Below are 18,609 nucleotides of genomic sequence, written 5' to 3'. Positions count from 1 at the left end.
GTATGGTTGCGATTGCGTTGTCTGTGGACCTATTGGGGTGGTAAGCAAATTGGAGTGGGTCTAGGATGTCAGGTAGGGTGGAGGTGATATGGTCCTTGACTCGTCTCTCAAAGCACTTCATGATGACGGAAGTGAGTGCTACGGGGCGGTAGTCGTTTAGCTCAGTTACCTTAGCTTTCTTGGGGACATGATCAAAGGTGGCCCTCTTGAAGCATGTGGGAACAGGGGACTGGGATAAGGATTGATTGAATATGTCTGTAAACACACCTGCGCATGCTCTGAGGCCGCGACTGGGGATGCCGTCTGGGCCTGCAGCCTTGCGAAGGTCAACACGTTTAAATGTTTTGCTCACGTCAGCTTCAGTGAAGGAGAGTTCGCAGGGTTTGGTAGCGGGCAGTGTCAGTGGCACTGTATTGTCCTCAAAGCGAGCAAAGAGGTTGTTTAGTCTGTCTGGGAGCAAGACATCCTGGTTCGCGAGAAGCTGGTTTTCTTTTTGTAGTCCATGATTGACTGTAGACCCTGCCACCTACCTCTTGTGTCTGAGCCATTGAATTGCGACTCTACTTTGTCTCTATATTGTCGCTTAGCTTGTTTGATGGCCTTGCGGAGGGAATAGCTACACTGTTTGTATTCGGTTATGTTTCCGGTCACCTTGCCCTGGTTAAAGCAGTGGTTTGCGCTTTCAGTTTCGCACAAATTCTGCCATCAATCCACAGTTTCTGGTTTGGGAATGTGTTAATAGTTGCTATGGGTACGACATCGCCGATGCACTTGCAAATAAACTCGCTCACCGAATCAGCGTATTCGTCAATGTTGTTTGACGCAATGCGGAACATATCCCAATCCACGTGATCGAAGCAATCTGAAGCGGGTAATCAGATTGGTCGGACCAGCATTGAACAGACCTGAGCGCAGGAGCATCCTGTTTTAGTTTATCTATAGGCTGGAAGCAACAAAATGGAGTCGTGGTCAGCATTTCCGAAAGGAGGGCGGGGGAGGGCCTTATATGCGTCACGGAGTGTTCAAATAAAAATAATCCAGAGTTTTACCAGCCCTAGTAGCACAATCGATATGCTGATAGAATCTAGGGAGTCTTGTTTTAAGATTAGCCCTGTTAAAATCCCCAGCTACAATGAATGCAGCCTCAGGATATGTGGTTTCCAGTTTACATAATCAAATAAAGTTTATTCAGGGCCATCGATGTGTTTGCTTGGGGGGGAATATATACAGCTGTGATTATAATCAAAGAAAATGATCTTGGTAGATAATGCGGTCAACATTTGATTGTGAGGAATTCTAAGTCCGGTGAACAGAAGAACTTGAGTTCCTGTATGTTGTTATGATCACACCACGTCTCGTTAATCATAAGGAATACCCCTCACCCCTCTTCTTACCAGAAAGACTTTTGTTTCTGTCGGCGCAATGCGTGAAGAAACCAGCTGGCTGTACCGACTCAGATAGCGTGTCTTGGGTGAGCCATGTTTCCGTGAAGCAAAGAACGTTACAGTCTCTGATGTCTCTCTGGAATGCTACCCTTGCTTGGATTTCATCAACCTTGTTGTCAAGAGACTTGACATTGGCGAGTAGTCTGCTCGGGAGCGGTGCGCGATGTGCCCGTCTCCGGAACCTGACCAGAAGACCACTTCGTCTGCCCCCTTTTACGGTGTCGTTGTTTTGGTTCGCCGGCTGGGATCCGATCCATTGTCCTGTGTGGTGGGATCCGCTTCGGGAAAGTCGTATTCCTGGTCGTAATGATGGTTGACGTCTTATATCCAGTAGTTCCACCCGATTGTATGTAATAAAACCTAAGATTACCTTGTGTACCAATGTAAGAAATAACACGTAAAAAAAACAAAATACTGCATAGATTCCTAGGAACACGAAGTGAGGCGGCCAGAAGTGTTTCCTTGATGTTGTCGTGCCAGGGATGGTCTCACTGGACACGTTCTGTTTCACTGGCCAGCCTCTGCAGGTTCAGGTTTGAGAACAGAGAAAACAAAGGTCCTGCCCTTTATTTTGAAAAGTTCTAGTTGAATGGGTGGGATATTTAAACAAAAAATGATATTCACATTATTTATAACAGGGCCTGCCATGTCAAATAATGTCCACTGCCAAATGGTTTCCACCCCTGAGTCACAACGGGATTCAATTAGCTGCTAGCGTGTGTTGCTAGTGCCGTTGCTAGAACCTGTCAAATCCTGACCGGCCTATGTAATGAACCAAAGCGTCTGTCACTATGCTGGTTGCTATGCTGGTTGCTAGCTCTATTCTACCTCATAGTGCTCGCAGAGGACGGAGGACATGGGTGGTTCTGGTTCCATTTCACCTCATAAGCGAATTTCAAAAGTAGCCTGGATGAACTCTATCGGTACTGGGAGTTTCAGGACAAATTAACCACACAAGTATGATGAGAAACATAAGCATATTATGACAGCAGTTTGCATAATATAATACTGCAAATATTTGTTAATAGTTCACTGACCATCTCTCACTTGTAATGTCATTGATAAAAGATAAACAATTGTGTTCATAAATGGTCTGACTTCATAGAAATGTAATTGGTTTAGAAGACTATAAGAGCTGGGCGTTTGTCTTTCTGTCTAAACCACATAACCACCTGATGCTCTTATTTGTAAAATAAAAGTGAAAGAGTTATATTGAAAGGAAAACTATTACTATAAACTCTTACTATAATGGCCCCATTTACAAGAAATAGCTAGAGAAATACGAGAGCTAGACAGTCCTCCTCACTTGATTTTGTGCAAGTATAAATAGGTGCTGGTGAAATCCTTTTTTCAGAACAACAGAGTCTCAGTCTCAGGAGGAACCTAGTACCAACAAGGTAGGTCTATTCACATTTTTTTAATACATTTTTATATTATCTTTTATAAACCATTTATTCTGATGATAGGAAAAATTGGTAGAGGACCTGATCAATATACAGTACAATATTTGCATTGCAAAAGGAAAAATCAAATATAAAAAGCAATATAAATCATTGCTATACTGCAATGTTTGTAGAAGCTGTCTATAATTTGTGCACAAAGGAAATCTGTAACCTTGTCTTCTATTGTTCCTATACATCTTCTACATTATGGGGCAGTTTCCTAGACATATATTAAACTATACAATAATTATACAAAAATAAATGTTTCCTGAAACACAAATTGAATTGTAACTTCCACCTGTCTTTGCTTTCACAAACACCTGAAAAGCTGGTTTGGGAGGCATTTTGTGTTCCTAAATATACTGAAGAAAAATATAAACGCAATATGTAAAGTATTGGTCCCATGTTTCATGAGCTGAAATAAAAGATCACAGAAATGTTCCATACGCACAAAAAGCTTATTTCTCTCAAATTTTGTGCACAAATTTGTTTACATTCCTGTCAGTGAGCATTTCTCCTTTGCCAAGATAATCCATCCACCTGACAGGTGTGGCATATGAAAAAGCTGATTAAACAGCATGATCATTACACAGGTGCACCTTGTGCTGGGGGCAACAAAATGCCACTCTAAAATGTGAAGTTTGTCACACAATGCCATACGTTTTGTGGGAGCTTGCAAATGGCATGCTGACTGCAGGAATGTCCACCAGAGCTGTCGCCAGAGGATTGAATGTTAATTTCTCTACCATAAGTCACCTCCAACATCGTTTTAGAGAATTTGGCAGTGCGTCCAACTGGCTGTTAGTGTTTTTTTGTGAAATAAATAGAAGTCAAATTGCTGATTTACATCAAGTGCTTTGCGTTTCTTGGCCAGTAGCTTCACGATGTCTGAAGCTACCTTCTCCACCATCTCATAAGGAGAATTCTTTAATAGGCTGAACTGCCTTCTTTTCTCATTGTAGATCTTCAAAAAGAGTTTAAAGAAAATAGACATCAATTTGAGTGCAGTTAAAGGACAGTTCCACATATGTTGTACATGTACTGATTGTATTACTGCATTTAACATCATTTGCAACAGTTTCCGATCTTTGTGGACACCTACTTGTCGAACATTAAATTCCAAAATCATGGGCATTAATATGGCATACCGCTTTGCTGCTATAACAGCCTCCACTCTTCTGGGAAGGTTTTCCACTAGATGTTGGAACATTGCTGCGGGGACTTGCTTAGTGAGGTCGGGCACTGATATTGGGCGATTAGGCCTGGCTCGCAGTTGGCGTTCCAATTCATCCCAATGGTGTTCGATGGGGTTGAAAAAAAATAAAATAATGCATAGATTCCTAGGAACGCGAAGTGAGGCGGCCAGTAGTGTTACCTTGATGTTGTCGTGCCAGGGATGGTCTCACTGGACACGTTCTGCTTCACTGGCCAGCCTCTGCAGGTTCAGGTTAGAGAACAGAGAAAAAAAAGGTCCTGCCCTTTATTTTGAATAGTTCTAGTTGAATGGGTGGGATATTTAAACAAAAAATGCTAATCACATTATTTATGACAGGGCCTGCCTTGTCAAATAATGTCCACTGCCAAATGGTTTCCACCCCTGGGTCACAACGGGATTCAATTAGCTGTTAGCGTCTGTTGCTAGTGCCGTTGCTAGAACCTGTCAAATCCTGACCGGCCTACGTAATGAACCAAAGCGTCTGTAGCTATGCTGGTTGCTATTCTGGTTGCTATGCTGGTTGCTAGCTCTATTCTACCTCATAGTGCTCGCAGAGGACGGAGGACATGGGTGGTTCTGGTTCCATTTCACCTCATAAGCTAATTTCTAAAGTAGCCTGGATGAACTCTATCGGTACTGGGAGTTTCAGGACAAATTAACCACACAAGTATGATGAGAAACATAAGCATATTATGACAGCAGTTTGCATAATATAATACTGCAAATATTTGTTAATAGTTCACTGACCTTCTCTCACTTGTAATGTCATTGATAAAAGATAAACAATTGTGTTCATAAATGGTCTGACTTCATAGAAATGTAATTGGTTTAGAAGACTATAAGAGCTGGGCGTTTGTCTTTCTGTCTAAACCACATAACCACCTGTTGCTCTTATTTGTAAAATAAAAGTGAAAGAGTTATATTGAAAGTAAAACTATGGTCCCTCTATTACTATAATGGCCCCATTTACAAGAAATAGCTAGAGAAATAGGAAAGCTAGACAGTCCTCCTCACCTGAATTTCACTTTCTCTTGTGCAAGTATAAATAGGTGCTGGTGAAATCCTTTTTTCAGAACAACATCAGAGTCTCAGTCTCAGGAGGAACCTAGTACCAACAAGGTAAGTCTATTCACATTTTTTTAATACATTTTTAAATTATCTTTTATAAGCCATTTATTCTGATGATAGGAAAAATTGGTAGAGGACCTGATCAATATACAGTACAATATTTGCATTGCAAAAGGAAAAATCAAATATAAAAAGCAATATAAATCATTGCTATACTGCAATGTTTGTAGAAGCTGTCCTTTGTGCACAAAGGAAATCTGTAACCTTGTCTTCTATTGTTCCTATACATCTTCTACATTATGGGGCAGTTTCCTAGACATATATTAAACTATACAATAATTATACAAAAATAAATGTTTCCTGAAACACAAATTGAATTGTAACTTCCACCTGTCTTTGCTTTCACAAACACTTGAAAAGCTGGTTTGGGAGGCATTTTGTGTTCCTAAATATACTGAACAAAAATATAAACGCAACTTGTAAAGTATTGGTCCCATGTTTCATGAGCTGAAATAAAAGATCACAGAAATGTTCCATACGCACAAAAAGCTTATTTCTCTCAAATTTTGTGCACAAATTTGTTTACATTCCTGTTAGTGAGCATTTCTCCTTTGCCAAGATAATCCATCCACCTGACAGGTGTGGCATATCAAAAAGCTGATTAAACTTCATGATCATTACACAGGTGCACCTTGTGCTGGGGGCAACAAAATGCCACTCTAAATTGTGAAGTTTGTCACACAATGCCATACGTTTTGTGGGAGCTTGCAAATGGCATGCTGACTGCAGGAATGTCCACCAGAGCTGTCACCAGAGGATTGAATGTTAATTTCTCTACCATAAGTCACCTCCAACATCGTTTTAGAGAATTTGGCAGTGCGTCCAACTGGCTGTTAGTGTTTTTTTGTGAAATAAATAGAAGTCAAATTGCTGACTTACATCAAGTGCTTTGCGTTTCTTGGCCAGTAGCTTCTCGATGTCTGAAGCTACCTTTTCCACCATCTCATAAGGATAATTATTTACTTGGCTGAACTGTCCTCTTTTCTCATTGTAGATCTTCAAAAAGAGTTTGAGTGCAGTTAAAGGACAGTTCCACATATGTTGTACATGTACTGATTGTATTAATGCATTTAACATCATTTGCAACAGTTTCCAATCTTTGTGGACACCTACTCGTCAAACATTTAATTCCAGAATCATGGGCATTAATATGCTTTGGATTAAACTTCTTTAGGAAAACAGCCCTAATGTTGGAAACAAACATAATTTATGTTGCTATTTATTTTTCAACTATAGCACACAATATCTTACATACAGCAGGTATTTAAAGGACCAAAGAGTTTGGTCTGCTTCGTATTTTCATTTTTGCCGTGGAAAAAATATTGTAATACTGGTATCCACCCAGCCCTAATAGCTGCAGTGCAGACATGACATACTATTCAACCCAAATAGTATTTTTATGTTACAGGGTTGAGTTAAAAGGTCCAATGCAGCTGTTTGTATCTCACAGTCAAATCATTTCTGGCTTACAATTAAGTACCTTTCTGTGATTGTTTTCAATTCAAATGTCTCAAGCTAAAATGTTGATAGGACTGTATGGGAGTGGGGAGGTGAAACTATCTGTTATTGGCAGAGAGGTTTGGAATGCTCTTTGTTATTGACCTACTAACTAATTTAAAACGTCCCCCGCCTGGGGATGTCACTAGGGCAGGCCAATACTTCATCCCACCAAAACAGGCTGAAATTTCAATTGGCCTTCCACTAAAGGACATTATCATAATTTTCACAATTTCACCGTATTATTCCAACCTCATAGTGTGGATATATATATATATATATATATATAACACAGCACACTAAAGTTGACTGCACTGAGCCTCTAATTCCACTAATTAAATCTCTGTAAATTATATTTAATTCAATTCAAATTCCAGGTCAGTCTTTAAATTCAGAAATAATTCAATTCCTCTCCATTCCAATGTTAGGTAAATTACAATAATTCAATTCCCAATTCTGTATTAGGTCACAACAATTCATGTGACTAATCCAACAGCCTACCTATACTGGAACTATAAAAATACAAGTTGAAAGTATTTCAAACAAATCCTGCAGTCAATGTTTGACACATTCCATTAACTAGGAACTGTAAACATACTGAATTCCAATTGAATTCAATTCTACTGATGAATTGGAATTGTACAACATTTCAAGTCCAAACAGTCTAATTCCAATTCAATAACTTGAAAGAATGTTGAAATTCTAATGAATTTGGAATTGACCCCAACCCTGTTACAGTCCCTCTTAGAAAAGCAAACATGGGTGGAGGAGAATCAACACCAGCACCGACACCACCACCACCCCCACCAAAGAAGGGTAAGAGATATCTTACTTATCTTATCTATAAAATACAGTCAACACCTGTGTGAGTGCAAATTCTGTTCAAGCACATGTGCATCAGTGCATCAGTCCCAATTCTTTTTACTTGTTCTGGGAACCTGCAGACACCGTTTTAGCGCATGCATTGACCACAGCCACAAGGCTTTTCTTACATAGTACATGCCCTGTAGGGGTGGCAGGTAGTTTAGTGGTTAGAGTGTTGGGCCAGTAACTGAAAGGTTGCTGGATCGAATCCTCGAGCTGACAATGTAAAAAAAACTGTAATTCTGCCCCTGAGCAAGGGAGTTGATGGCCTACTGGGGAGCAGTGGGTTATTGTAAATAAGAACTTGTTCTTAACTGACTTGCTTAGTTAATTAATGAGTAAGTTTCCATTATATCTATGTGTCATTGTAATCAACATTTGAAAGTAAGAGATGGTGGGTACTGGAATGTGGGAAAACAATAGTTTAGTGATTTTAATCTAGATGTGTTCTATGTGTGTCACACAGAATTTGACAAAGAATGGAGGGAAACACATTGGAGGTAAGTACTGTACCAACTCACCAAATATGGAGGATGAAAGTAAAACTAATGTTTAAAAAAAAAAAAAAATTAACATTTTATTTAACGAGTCAAGTCAGTTAAGATCAAATTCTTATTTACAATTGCGGCCTACAATTGCGACTCCCAATCACAGCCGGTTGTGATACAGCCTGGAATCAAACCAGGGTCTGTAGTGATGCCTCGTGCACTAAGATGCAGTGCCTTAGACCGCTGCACTATCAAGGGTTGTGTTGTGTCTATAGTGTGCTATGCTAAATTGCAGATATCAGTTTCCCACCATCTTAAATCAATTAAGTCCTGGCGTTATCTTGATGCAATTTCGCTGTATATAATTATAAGGAGTCTATGGCAACTGTTTTGCATTGAATCTGTGCCACAAATGGGAAAAGGTTAGCATTTGGAAACAATGGCCAGGTAAACAAAACAAGAAGTAACAGGTGCTCTTCATTGTCTCTGACAGTAAAGTAGAGAGAGACCGTATGGTGGATGATCTGAGGAGCTTTAAACTGAGTGATCCTGACGTGGGTCAGCTCAGATGTCTGCTATATGGACCAGTCGGTGCAGGAAAGTCCAGCTTCATCAACTCAGTCAACAATGTCTTCCAAAATCGGACAACAAGTGGTGCCCTGGTAGCTGCTGCCTCTGGCTTAAGCTTCACCTTGACAGTAAGCTGCAGTGCCAAATACATTTAACACAGACACGATGCAGGCATGGAATATGGCTACCTAATATATCCTGGTACACTAAGACACAGTATTTCATGAGCTACAAACAGGCAGAGACATGAAGAGGGACTTACAGGAACAAAGAGAGGTTGTCTGCGCTGTTTTAAATGCAAAACGTAGTCAATCACAGGGGCGTAGGTTTGCAAAATTAGGACCATGGAAAGTATAAGTACACTCAGACAGTTGGAAACTTCAAATAAAAAATGGAGACAAATTTATATCATTTACACATTTTTATATGAAAAGGTGTATAAAGGAAATGGACAAGGCAAATGAAAGCATACAAATCTGGCTATAAAAAAACATAAATGAGTTGATAACATAATCAAGCCTAGATAAATGCAAAGGATGTAACTACACAGTAGAATACAAAGTAGACATGTACACAGTAGAAATTGTATATTTAAGCAATAAGGCCGAAGGAGGTATGGTATATGATCAATATACCATGGCTAAGGGCTGTTCTTATGCACGACGCATCGCGGAGTGCCTGGACACAGCACTTATCCGTGGTATAAGGGCCATATATCACAAACCCCCGAGGTGCCTTAATGCTATTATAAACTGGTTAGCAACATAATTAGAACAGTAAAAATAAATGTTTTGTCATAACCGTGGTATACGGTCTGATATACCACAGCTGTCAGTATTCAGGGCTCGAACCACCCAGTTTATAATATGTATTCTACTGTATAGTTATATCCTTTGAGTTAAAAACCGAAACGTTGGTCTTGCATTTTTACTCTATGCACCTTTTAGCACATTTCTGGGCATTGTGCCCTAAATCAATTTTATATAAAGGGTCTGAGTAAAGGGTCTGAATACTTACAGTACCAGTCAAAAGTTTGGACACACCTACTCGTTCAAGGGTTTTTCTTTATTTTTACTATTTTCTACATTGTAGAATAATGGTGAAGACATCAAAACTATGAAATAACACATATGGAATCATGTAGTAATCAAAAAGTGTTAAACAAATCAAAATATATTTTATTTTTGAGATTCTTCAAAGTAGCCACCCTTTGCCTTGATGTCAGCTTTGCACACTCTTGGCATTGAGGTAAGTGAGGTAATATGTATATGTACTGTAGGTAGAGTTTGGTTGAAAGATCAGGTGTTCCTAATGTTTTGGACACTCAGTGTATATATTTGATGATTCTGAGCCTCAGTTTGGGATGCTTTTCATGTTTCTGAGTGTGAGGGTATTTATCCTTTCCATACAAATGTTATTAAATAAAACATTTATTTTCAGTATGACACACACTACATTCAAGGCCGTTCAGGTGAAAAACGTCTTCCCTTTGCATTCAATGATGTCATGGGTCTGGAAACACAAAAAAACGGGCTGCACCCTGATGACATCATCAATGCTCTGAAGGGCCATCTACCAGAGGGCTATGAGGTAATGTAAAAGTCAAACACACACACACACACACACACACACACACACACACACACACACACACACACACACACACACACACACACACACACACACACACACACACACACACACACACACACACACACACACTAACAAATCTTATATTTTCTTGGTCAGTTCAATCCTTTCCACCCATTATCGGACCAAAAAAAGGAATTCATTCAGAATCCCAGCTTAAGTGACAAAACTCACTGCCTGGTGAGTATTGTGTCAGCGGACAAAATCTCTCGCATGTCAGAGGATGTCATAGCCAAGATGAAGAACATCAGGGCAGAAGCCAGCAGACTAAGTAAGTAAGCTCTTTAAACTCTGTTTCTCAATAGAAACTACAACTATGGTTGGCGTATCAGTTGTCACCTTTCAGCTGTAGCTCTTGACTTTTCACTATTACATGATAGTGTTACTTATGCTACTCCTTCTATTCATTAAATATTCATTTCTATTGCAGAAATTCCTCAAGTTGTTGTCATGACCATGCCAGACAAGGCTTGTGAGCTGGTGAACAAGGATGTGAAGAGAATCTTCTACAGCAAGGCGATCAAAGAGAAGGTAAATCACATGACCTCAGACCTGAACAAATGTCACATTGCCTGGACAAGTGTTTAACATGTCAGCTAACCATATAACATGATGAGGCAATCTGATGCTCAACTGCACAGTTGATGACGTTGCATCGCAACCATCGGTTGACGCAATGCAATGTCTGCAATGTAGTCGGCCATTAAATCTTGGTTGTGCTGACATGATTCAATCATCACTCAAGCAAAACTGATCCAGTCCTTTTTGTCTCCAACGTTTTTCAGATGCAGATCTGCAGTAATGAGCTCGGCCTTCCCATGAACTGCATCCTGCCGGTGAAGAACTACCACGAGGAGGGGATGCTGGATAACAACATGGATATCCTGATACTGAACGCCATGACTCAGATTATGAACTTCGCCAACGACTACCTCTGGAACCTCCAACAACATGCAATTCAAAAATAGAATGAGTATTAACAGTGAGCCCTGCAGTTTAAGATTGGAATAAATTGGCCTAAATATGTTTTTCTGGGGCTCTGTGAGAAATGTATTTTGAGTGAGTATGCATTTTAGTGTGTCAAGAAAATCTTTCAACTAAACTAAGCACTGCTGTGCATATATGCTACTTTTTAACATCAACACCCAACAGTGTACAATTGTGTTATATAAACTAGCATCCTTCACTGAATTCTTTAGATGACAAACTGATTTTAAGCTATACTTTGTTTTACTGATATTGCTGTAACATTAATTTCATGTGACATTATTGTTGTATCATTTTTGTGTGTACCATTTCTGCTTAAGTTGACCTAATTTCCAGGTAAATTTTAAGTTAAATAAATAATTTTTTAAATATTTACTATTGATGACATCGCCATCTTTCTCTCTATAACCGGGTTTCCATCCAACCATTTCATGGGGATGAATTACCTGACGCATAAAGAAACTCATGATAGGCCTGATGGAAACGGCGGAAAATTTGTCTGTAAAATTTCCCAATGTCGACAAAACAAAATATACTACACAAGGGTGGATCATTTTGGTGGTCTGTGAAATAAATTATGCGACAATTGTAGTGGAAACGCATTAAAGTGCAAATATTGCTATAATAACAGTCATATCGAAGTAAACTTGGAGTCACGCGATGGTTTATGATGTTGTACAGCCAGCACAACGTGGAAAATCATGCAGAGTTTATAGGCAGATTAAATACCGTAAATTATGGTGAATTTATGCTAGTTAACCTGTTGAGTGTTAATGTGAAGTGGATGGTTGTATTAAACATATCTTCATGGGAGGACCATGAACAGTACCAATTAATGCCGTATACTGTTAGAAAGCGGTTTTGTTGCTTTTTGGGGGTATTTATTATTTGTATTAACTTTTTGCACTAGCACGCACTGCTATAGTAAATAGTATGAAAATATATATATATATATTCTAATTTCATTCGCTATGAACAACCAATTCATGGAAAATGACAATTGATATGCTGAGATTTCAGCTGCCTAATTTACTGTAATAATTTGGTATAAAACTAGTGGTTTGAAAATCTGACAAATTTCCTGGTGCACTGCTCTCATTCATTGATGTCTCTATCTCCATTTGAAGAACACAAAGTGGTTTTGTATCACATCTTCAAATTGTGTTTTTAAAATTAAATTTGATATAGAATGATGAGACTTCCTATGGCTGCAGTAGACTCTCAGCTTTGCAGCGCTATGCAGTTTGTGCCTGTGATGCACCGTCCACCACAAATTGACGGACAGTCCGGTCAGCGATGACCCTTTTCCTAACCTTAACCCAATTTTCCTAACCTACAATGTTAATTCTCTTAACCTGCTGCGTAAATCGTACCCTTATCGAAGTGACGCGTTTTTAGGGAATCTCGATTCAAAAAGCCCCACCGGTGACGTCTCTGGTAATACATTTGTCTCGGTCTTTCTGGCAGATGGACGCCTACTTGGCGTATCGCTGCCACCGCTGGTTTGAGTGCACACTACACTCTCAACCCTAAGTAAAAAAACAGTAACCTTACTTAAAAGTAACAAGCGTCCTGTCCCATCAGAACATGCAAGAGTATTGTAGCGAATACATATTTAATTGCAATTCAAATCATGTTTGAATTTGATTTGACATTGCACTTTTAATTGGTTCAATATTCTTTGAGAGAAATATGCTGTTGCCAACTTTCTCTCGACCAAATAAGGGACAAAAGGTGGCGGTGCCACAGCAGTGTGGGTATGGTGTTGTGAATGAATGAATGAATGAATATACAGTGTATTCAATTGGAAAGGCAAAACATTTATATATTCCATTTAGTCTATAGCTTTACTAAAACTGTATCATCATGTAAACCTATGTGAATAAACCTCCAAATAAATTATCAAAGAAATCAAAATTTTGACCTTTACAGCAAAAAATATATATACATTTCAAATGCAAGAGGAAGAGGGGCTTGAGTCACTCACCAAGTCTACTTTTCCCATGTATATTTTTTGCTGCTCTTGACTGTTTCAAGCAGTCCTTTGTCCTTTTGCATTGACAGAGAGAAGTCCTTACAGTTACAGTTCACAGATATTTGAAGTTCATTTTTTAATTTAAAAAAAATGGACCCCCTTTTTCATGGTATCCAATTGTTAGTTGCTACGATCTTGTCTCATCGCTACAACTCCCGCTCGGGAGAGACGAAGGTTGAGAATCATGCGTCCTCTGATACACAACCCAACCAAACTGCGCGTGTCCAACCTGGAAGCCAGCAGCACCAATGTGTCAGAGGAAACACTGTGCACCTGGCAACTGTGGTTATCACGCACTGCGCCCAGCCCACCACAGGAGTTCCTGGTGCGCGATGAGACAAGGATATCCCTACTGGTCAAGCCCTCCCTAACCCAGACGACGCTAGGCCAATTGTGTCGCCCCATGGACCTCCCGGTCACGGCCGGTTGCGACAGAGCCTGGGCGTGAACCCAGAGTCTCTGGTGGTACAGCTTAACCACTGCGCCACCCAGGAGGCCGCATAAGTTCATTTTTGATCAACTCTGTGCTGCATCTGTTTCTTGAGTCTGACCACTTAATGGTCATCAGAGACTAAATCCTCTCTACAAAGGCACTTGAGCCTGAGGACAAATGAGACAATCCTGAACATGTTGATCAAGTTGGCTTTCCTGAGGTTTTGGAAAACTGCCACCCACTGCTCACTGGTGGATTTTGTGGTATCCTGTCTGTCTTTCTGTATTTCCTCCCAGCAATCACAAACCTCTTACATTTACATTTACATTTAAGTCATTTAGCAGACGCTCTTATCCAGAGCGACTTACAAATTGGTGCATTCACCTTATGACATCCAGTGGAACAGCCACTTTACAATAGTGCATCTAAATCTTTTAGGGGGGTGAGAAGGATTACTTATCCTCTTCATAGAGTTGGTCCATACTGACTGTCTCTGTCATTTTGAGGGCAACCATCACCTGCTCCAGGTCAGTGAAGGAGAGCTCCTCATAGAGGTCGATCTGTTTCAGTTTCAACATTACATTTTCTGGTGAGAAATCAAACCACTTGTCAATGTATGTAATCACAGTGTCATAGAACTTCAAAGTCCTGTTGCTGTGTGGATCTTTGTGCTGACAATTGTTTGTCCATCAGCTGCTTGATCTGGTATCAAAAAAAGCTGTCCTGTTTCCGTTCATTTTGAATTTTTGGACTTCCTTGTAAACATCTGTGATGCAGAGCGTTGTTTCCTCCAGCTTTTTTACGAGTTGGTCAAATACACACCCCAAGTTGAGGAAAATGCACAGATAAATCTCAGCAACTTCCGTTTTTTCTTCATACTCAAAAATACTCTTCAGTGCCACAGGACAGGTCTCCCCAAGGGACCTGAAGTATGAAGTAAGAGCTGGCCAGCTTTGTGTGGCCGATGTGAAATCGCTAGCTTGTTAGCGGTGGTGTGCGCACTGATAGTGTTTCAGTTGGTAACGACACTCGCTCTGAGACCTAGAAGTAGTTGTTCCCTTTGCCCTGCAAGGGCCGTGGCTTTTGTGGCGCGATGGGTAACGATGCTTTGTGAGTGACTGTGGTTGATGTGTGCAGAGGGTCCCTGGTTCAAGCCCAGGTTGGGGCGAGGAGAGGGACTATACTGTTACATTGATGCTGTTGACCCGGATCACTGGTTGCTGCGGAAAAGGTCCAAATGGGGCTGAGTGTGACCGATGTGAAATGGCTAGCTAGTTAGCGTGCTAATAGTGTTTCAGTCTGTGATGTCACTCGCTCTGAGACCAAGAAGTAGTTGTGCGCGCATTTGAGGGTTCCTTTTTCTGATGCAAATAGTTATTTGATGCATACTAACATGACAATAAGCATTTTTTTTTATCACAATTCTAAACATAGTGTAAAAAATTTCAAACAGTACGAAGGATGAACATAGAAGTACATTAGATAATATATAATAATAATATAATATAATAATAATATATAAGATGTGCCCCTAACCAAGTCTAATGACATGTAATATCATTATGTAGTTAACTGGAATTGGAATTGAATGTTTCTGATGACATACACTTGAATATTTATGGCCCTTATTCTGTCATTGTGAAGTAAATAGTGAAGATGTGTCATCACATAAACACAATATTGTCAGCAATAACACACTTTTTTGACTACATAACACCTTAAGTATGATTATTTAATCTCCCTAACAAGGCATATATGTAAGGACCCGGTTACGAACTCGGGTCTCCGGTGTGAGAAACAGTCACTTAGCAAACTGAGCCACTAATAGGTTGGCAGAACCCAGAAGATGAAGCAAACACAGCAGTACTTGAGACGGTGTTTTAATAAAGTAAAAAGGAAAGTTCTTCAGGCTAAAATATAAATTCACAACGTCATAAGTAATTCCAAGAGAACAAAGGTAAACCTCCAAGTCAAAAGGTAAATCCACAAGGTGGTAGGTACAGCAGAAAAAAAGCCTCAAAAGATTATCAAAAATAAATCAACAAGAACAAAAACAGTACCACAAGCACGTCCAACTGGCGCAACAAAATTTCACAGCATCGCTGGGGCTGGGTGCTAACATTCAAACACAGAGCAAAGAACTGAGGAAAACTAAGGGTTTAAATACAATCAAGGGAAACGAGCCACAGGTGCAAATAATAACTGGGAACAAGGGAAAACAAAAGGGTCAAAAAGCACAATGGGGGCATCTATTGTGCTTTTGTGGCTCAGTTGGTAGAGCATGGCGCTTGTAACGCCAGGGTAGTGGGTTCAATTCCCGGGACCACCCATACGTAGAATGTATGCACACATGACTGTAAGTCGCTTTGGATAAAAGCGTCAGCTAAATGGCATATATTATATATTATTATCTAGTGACCAAAACCAGAACAACCCTGGCAATATATACAGTATAGATATATACAGATTACTGACCTCTTTTTTTTTTTCTTTTACTAGGCAAGTCAGTTAAGAACAAATTCTTATTTCCAATGACAGCCTAGGAACAGTGGGTTAACTGCCTGTTCAGGGGCAGATCGACAGATTTTTGTACCTTGTCAGCTTGGGGATTCGAACTTGCAACCTTTCGGGTTACTAGTCCAACACTCTAACCACTAGGCTACCCTGCCGCCCATCTGCCTGCCCTTGACCTGTCGTTTTGCCTTCCCCTGTACTAGCAATAAACTGTTATTACTTCAACACTGTCTGCATCTGGGTCTTCCCTGAAACATGATATAGAATCTTAAATATATTTAGATTTGTTTAACACTTTTTTGGTTACTACATGATTCCATAAGTGTTATTTCATTGTTTTGACGTCTTCACTATTATTTTACAAAGTAGAAAATAGTCAAATAAAGAAAAACCCTTGAAGGAGTAGGTGTGTCAACTTTTGACTGGTAGTATATTTATATATATATTTATTTATTTTATTTATTTATAAAATATTTATTTTATTTATTTATTTATTATTACTGCAGCCGCCAACCACAGGAGCCTGTGGTCTGGTCTGTAGCCTACTGCAGCTGTGATAATCATTAGAGTAGGAGAGGAGGTAGAGTGCACATTTGGGTAACTGGGGGGGCCTACCTTGGTTGGGTAATTGATTCAAGGCCAGTCCTATCCTTTTGCCCCCCACCTTGCGGGTAAAACACTTTAGTGGCCCCCTCTTGATGTTGGGGATAAAAAGGTACATTACATAAAGTTAATTCTTGCAATTCTACACATTTTGCCATGAGGTGTGGAGAAAATCCTGCCGTTTTAAAGCAAGTGTTCTGCAATTCGACACATTTTGCCAAAGGGCAGAGATTTTTTCTCTTCAGTTTAAAAGCTAATTTTCTGCAATTCTACACATTTTGCTATGATGACATGTTAATGATATGAGTGACTAAAAACATCAATGGGGGCCCCTGGATATCCAGGCCTGTGGTGGAAATTCTACCTTTAATTCAAATGTAATAATGAGGAGAGGCAAGGTCAATAATCAATCAAGGTATAACTTTTATTAATAAACTTCTTGCAATAAGGGAGCTGGTCACACCACACACAAAGAGTCCGGAAGCCTTATATAGTCAAGCTGTCTTATACAAGCATCAGGAAAACACGTGACCTTATGTATGTGTTTGTGGTGAGAGACGAAACTGGGTTACGGGGTACAGGCTACAATGAAAAGGTTGTCTGTCTCATTCTGTCGCAACTGAGGGAGGACAATAGGTGCCTAAGTGACAGGAAGTCACTCCAGACGTACTTCCTCTAGCTCAACGGTTCCCCCAAGTTGGGCAAGCAAGCACCTTTGACTGTCGGCCCAGATGATGTATGGTCCTACCCCTACACACATACACACAAGCATGAACCTTTCGCCCAGAAACAGGCTCCAAGCAGAACAACAGCCGTATCCCTGTATAACACTTTGCTCTGTCTCCAGTTAAGCTAAGAGGAGTAGTTAGTTTCTATCAGCTCTTGGCTGAGCGCCCAGACATCATGGGGTCATACCACACACACACACACACACACACACACACACACACACACACACACACACACACACACACACACACACACACACACACACACACACACACACACACACACACACACACACACACACGCGAATCACTTATTAATTTGTAGAAAAACTGGAATTAAAGTCAGAGTAGGTCATTGGCACAGATGGAACTAATGTTGATATTTGGTTGCATTGACAACCCAACACACAATTCAATATCACAATATCAACATTAACCTTAAAATGAGTAACACATCAATAGCCCATTTTCAGGTTACTGTAACTATAAATGTCTTCTTATGTAATCCTATAAAGCGTTTGGAGGTAGCATGTGTACTGTAGGTCGTCACAGGTCTGTGCAGATCAATTGCTATAATAATCTGTGCAGAATCTCGTATGGCAATGATCACTTGCACCATGTACTTTTTTATGTAATCTCAACTGCAATCCAGGCCATTTGCTTCAGCTATTAGATGAAGCACAGTGATAACACATTCATCTGTTGTATAAATAAACAAAATATACGACATTGTATTCCCATTTGAACTTTTTAACTTTTAAATGATTGAAAGAACAGTGATAGACATTTGGGTGACAACTAAAACCAAAGATCAGACATCGTTTTTCCATTTGGAATTTGGTTGTGCTCTTAGATGCTTGTAGGCATAGTGATAACACATTGGAAAATCAACTAACTTTTGGCTGTCTTCATTACTGGGTGAATATAGGTTGTTATCTCATTGATCAATGTCTCAACCAAATATTACCCAATTATCTAGTTGAAATTATGTGGTGTTCCCAGTGGGACA

The 18,609-nt window shown here is 39.9% G+C and overlaps 1 protein-coding gene across 4 annotated transcripts; it reads left to right on the top strand.

The window, feature by feature from the left end:
- The first annotated feature begins 2,683 nt into the window (after positions 1-2,683).
- On the top strand, positions 2,684-11,662 carry LOC118389042 (interferon-induced protein 44-like). 4 transcript variants are annotated; one of them, XM_052527347.1, is made up of 9 exons: positions 2,684-2,842; positions 5,144-5,222; positions 7,467-7,544; positions 8,059-8,092; positions 8,574-8,778; positions 10,091-10,240; positions 10,400-10,571; positions 10,731-10,831; positions 11,086-11,662. In XM_052527347.1, the coding sequence occupies exons 3-9, from the start codon at positions 7,487-7,489 to the stop codon at positions 11,266-11,268; spliced, it is 903 nt and encodes a 300-aa protein (XP_052383307.1). In that variant the 5' UTR covers positions 2,684-2,842; positions 5,144-5,222; positions 7,467-7,486; the 3' UTR covers positions 11,269-11,662. The 4 variants fall into 4 exon arrangements, with proteins under 4 accessions (XP_052383307.1, XP_052383309.1, XP_052383308.1 ...); XM_052527349.1 differs by having other exon boundaries at positions 2,704-2,842; positions 5,153-5,222; XM_052527348.1 differs by having other exon boundaries at positions 2,747-2,842; positions 5,177-5,222.
- The last annotated feature ends 6,947 nt before the right edge of the window (positions 11,663-18,609 follow it).

Source organism: Oncorhynchus keta, chromosome 10 (assembly GCF_023373465.1).
Source record: "Oncorhynchus keta strain PuntledgeMale-10-30-2019 chromosome 10, Oket_V2, whole genome shotgun sequence".
NCBI lineage: Eukaryota > Metazoa > Chordata > Actinopteri > Salmoniformes > Salmonidae > Oncorhynchus > Oncorhynchus keta.
The sequence above is the reverse complement of the archived record's forward strand: the minus strand, read 5'-3'. Positions and strand labels throughout refer to the sequence as shown.

Coding starts and splice junctions, on each gene's coding strand:
- LOC118389042 (XM_052527347.1), top strand. CDS start 7,487: ATGGGTGGAGGAGAATCAACACCAGCACCGACACCACCACCACCCCCA. Junction 8,779..10,090: donor GCTTAAGCTTCACCTTGACA/GTAAGCTGCAGT, acceptor ATTTATTTTCAG/TATGACACACACTACATTCA. Junction 10,832..11,085: donor GCAAGGCGATCAAAGAGAAG/GTAAATCACATG, acceptor AACGTTTTTCAG/ATGCAGATCTGCAGTAATGA.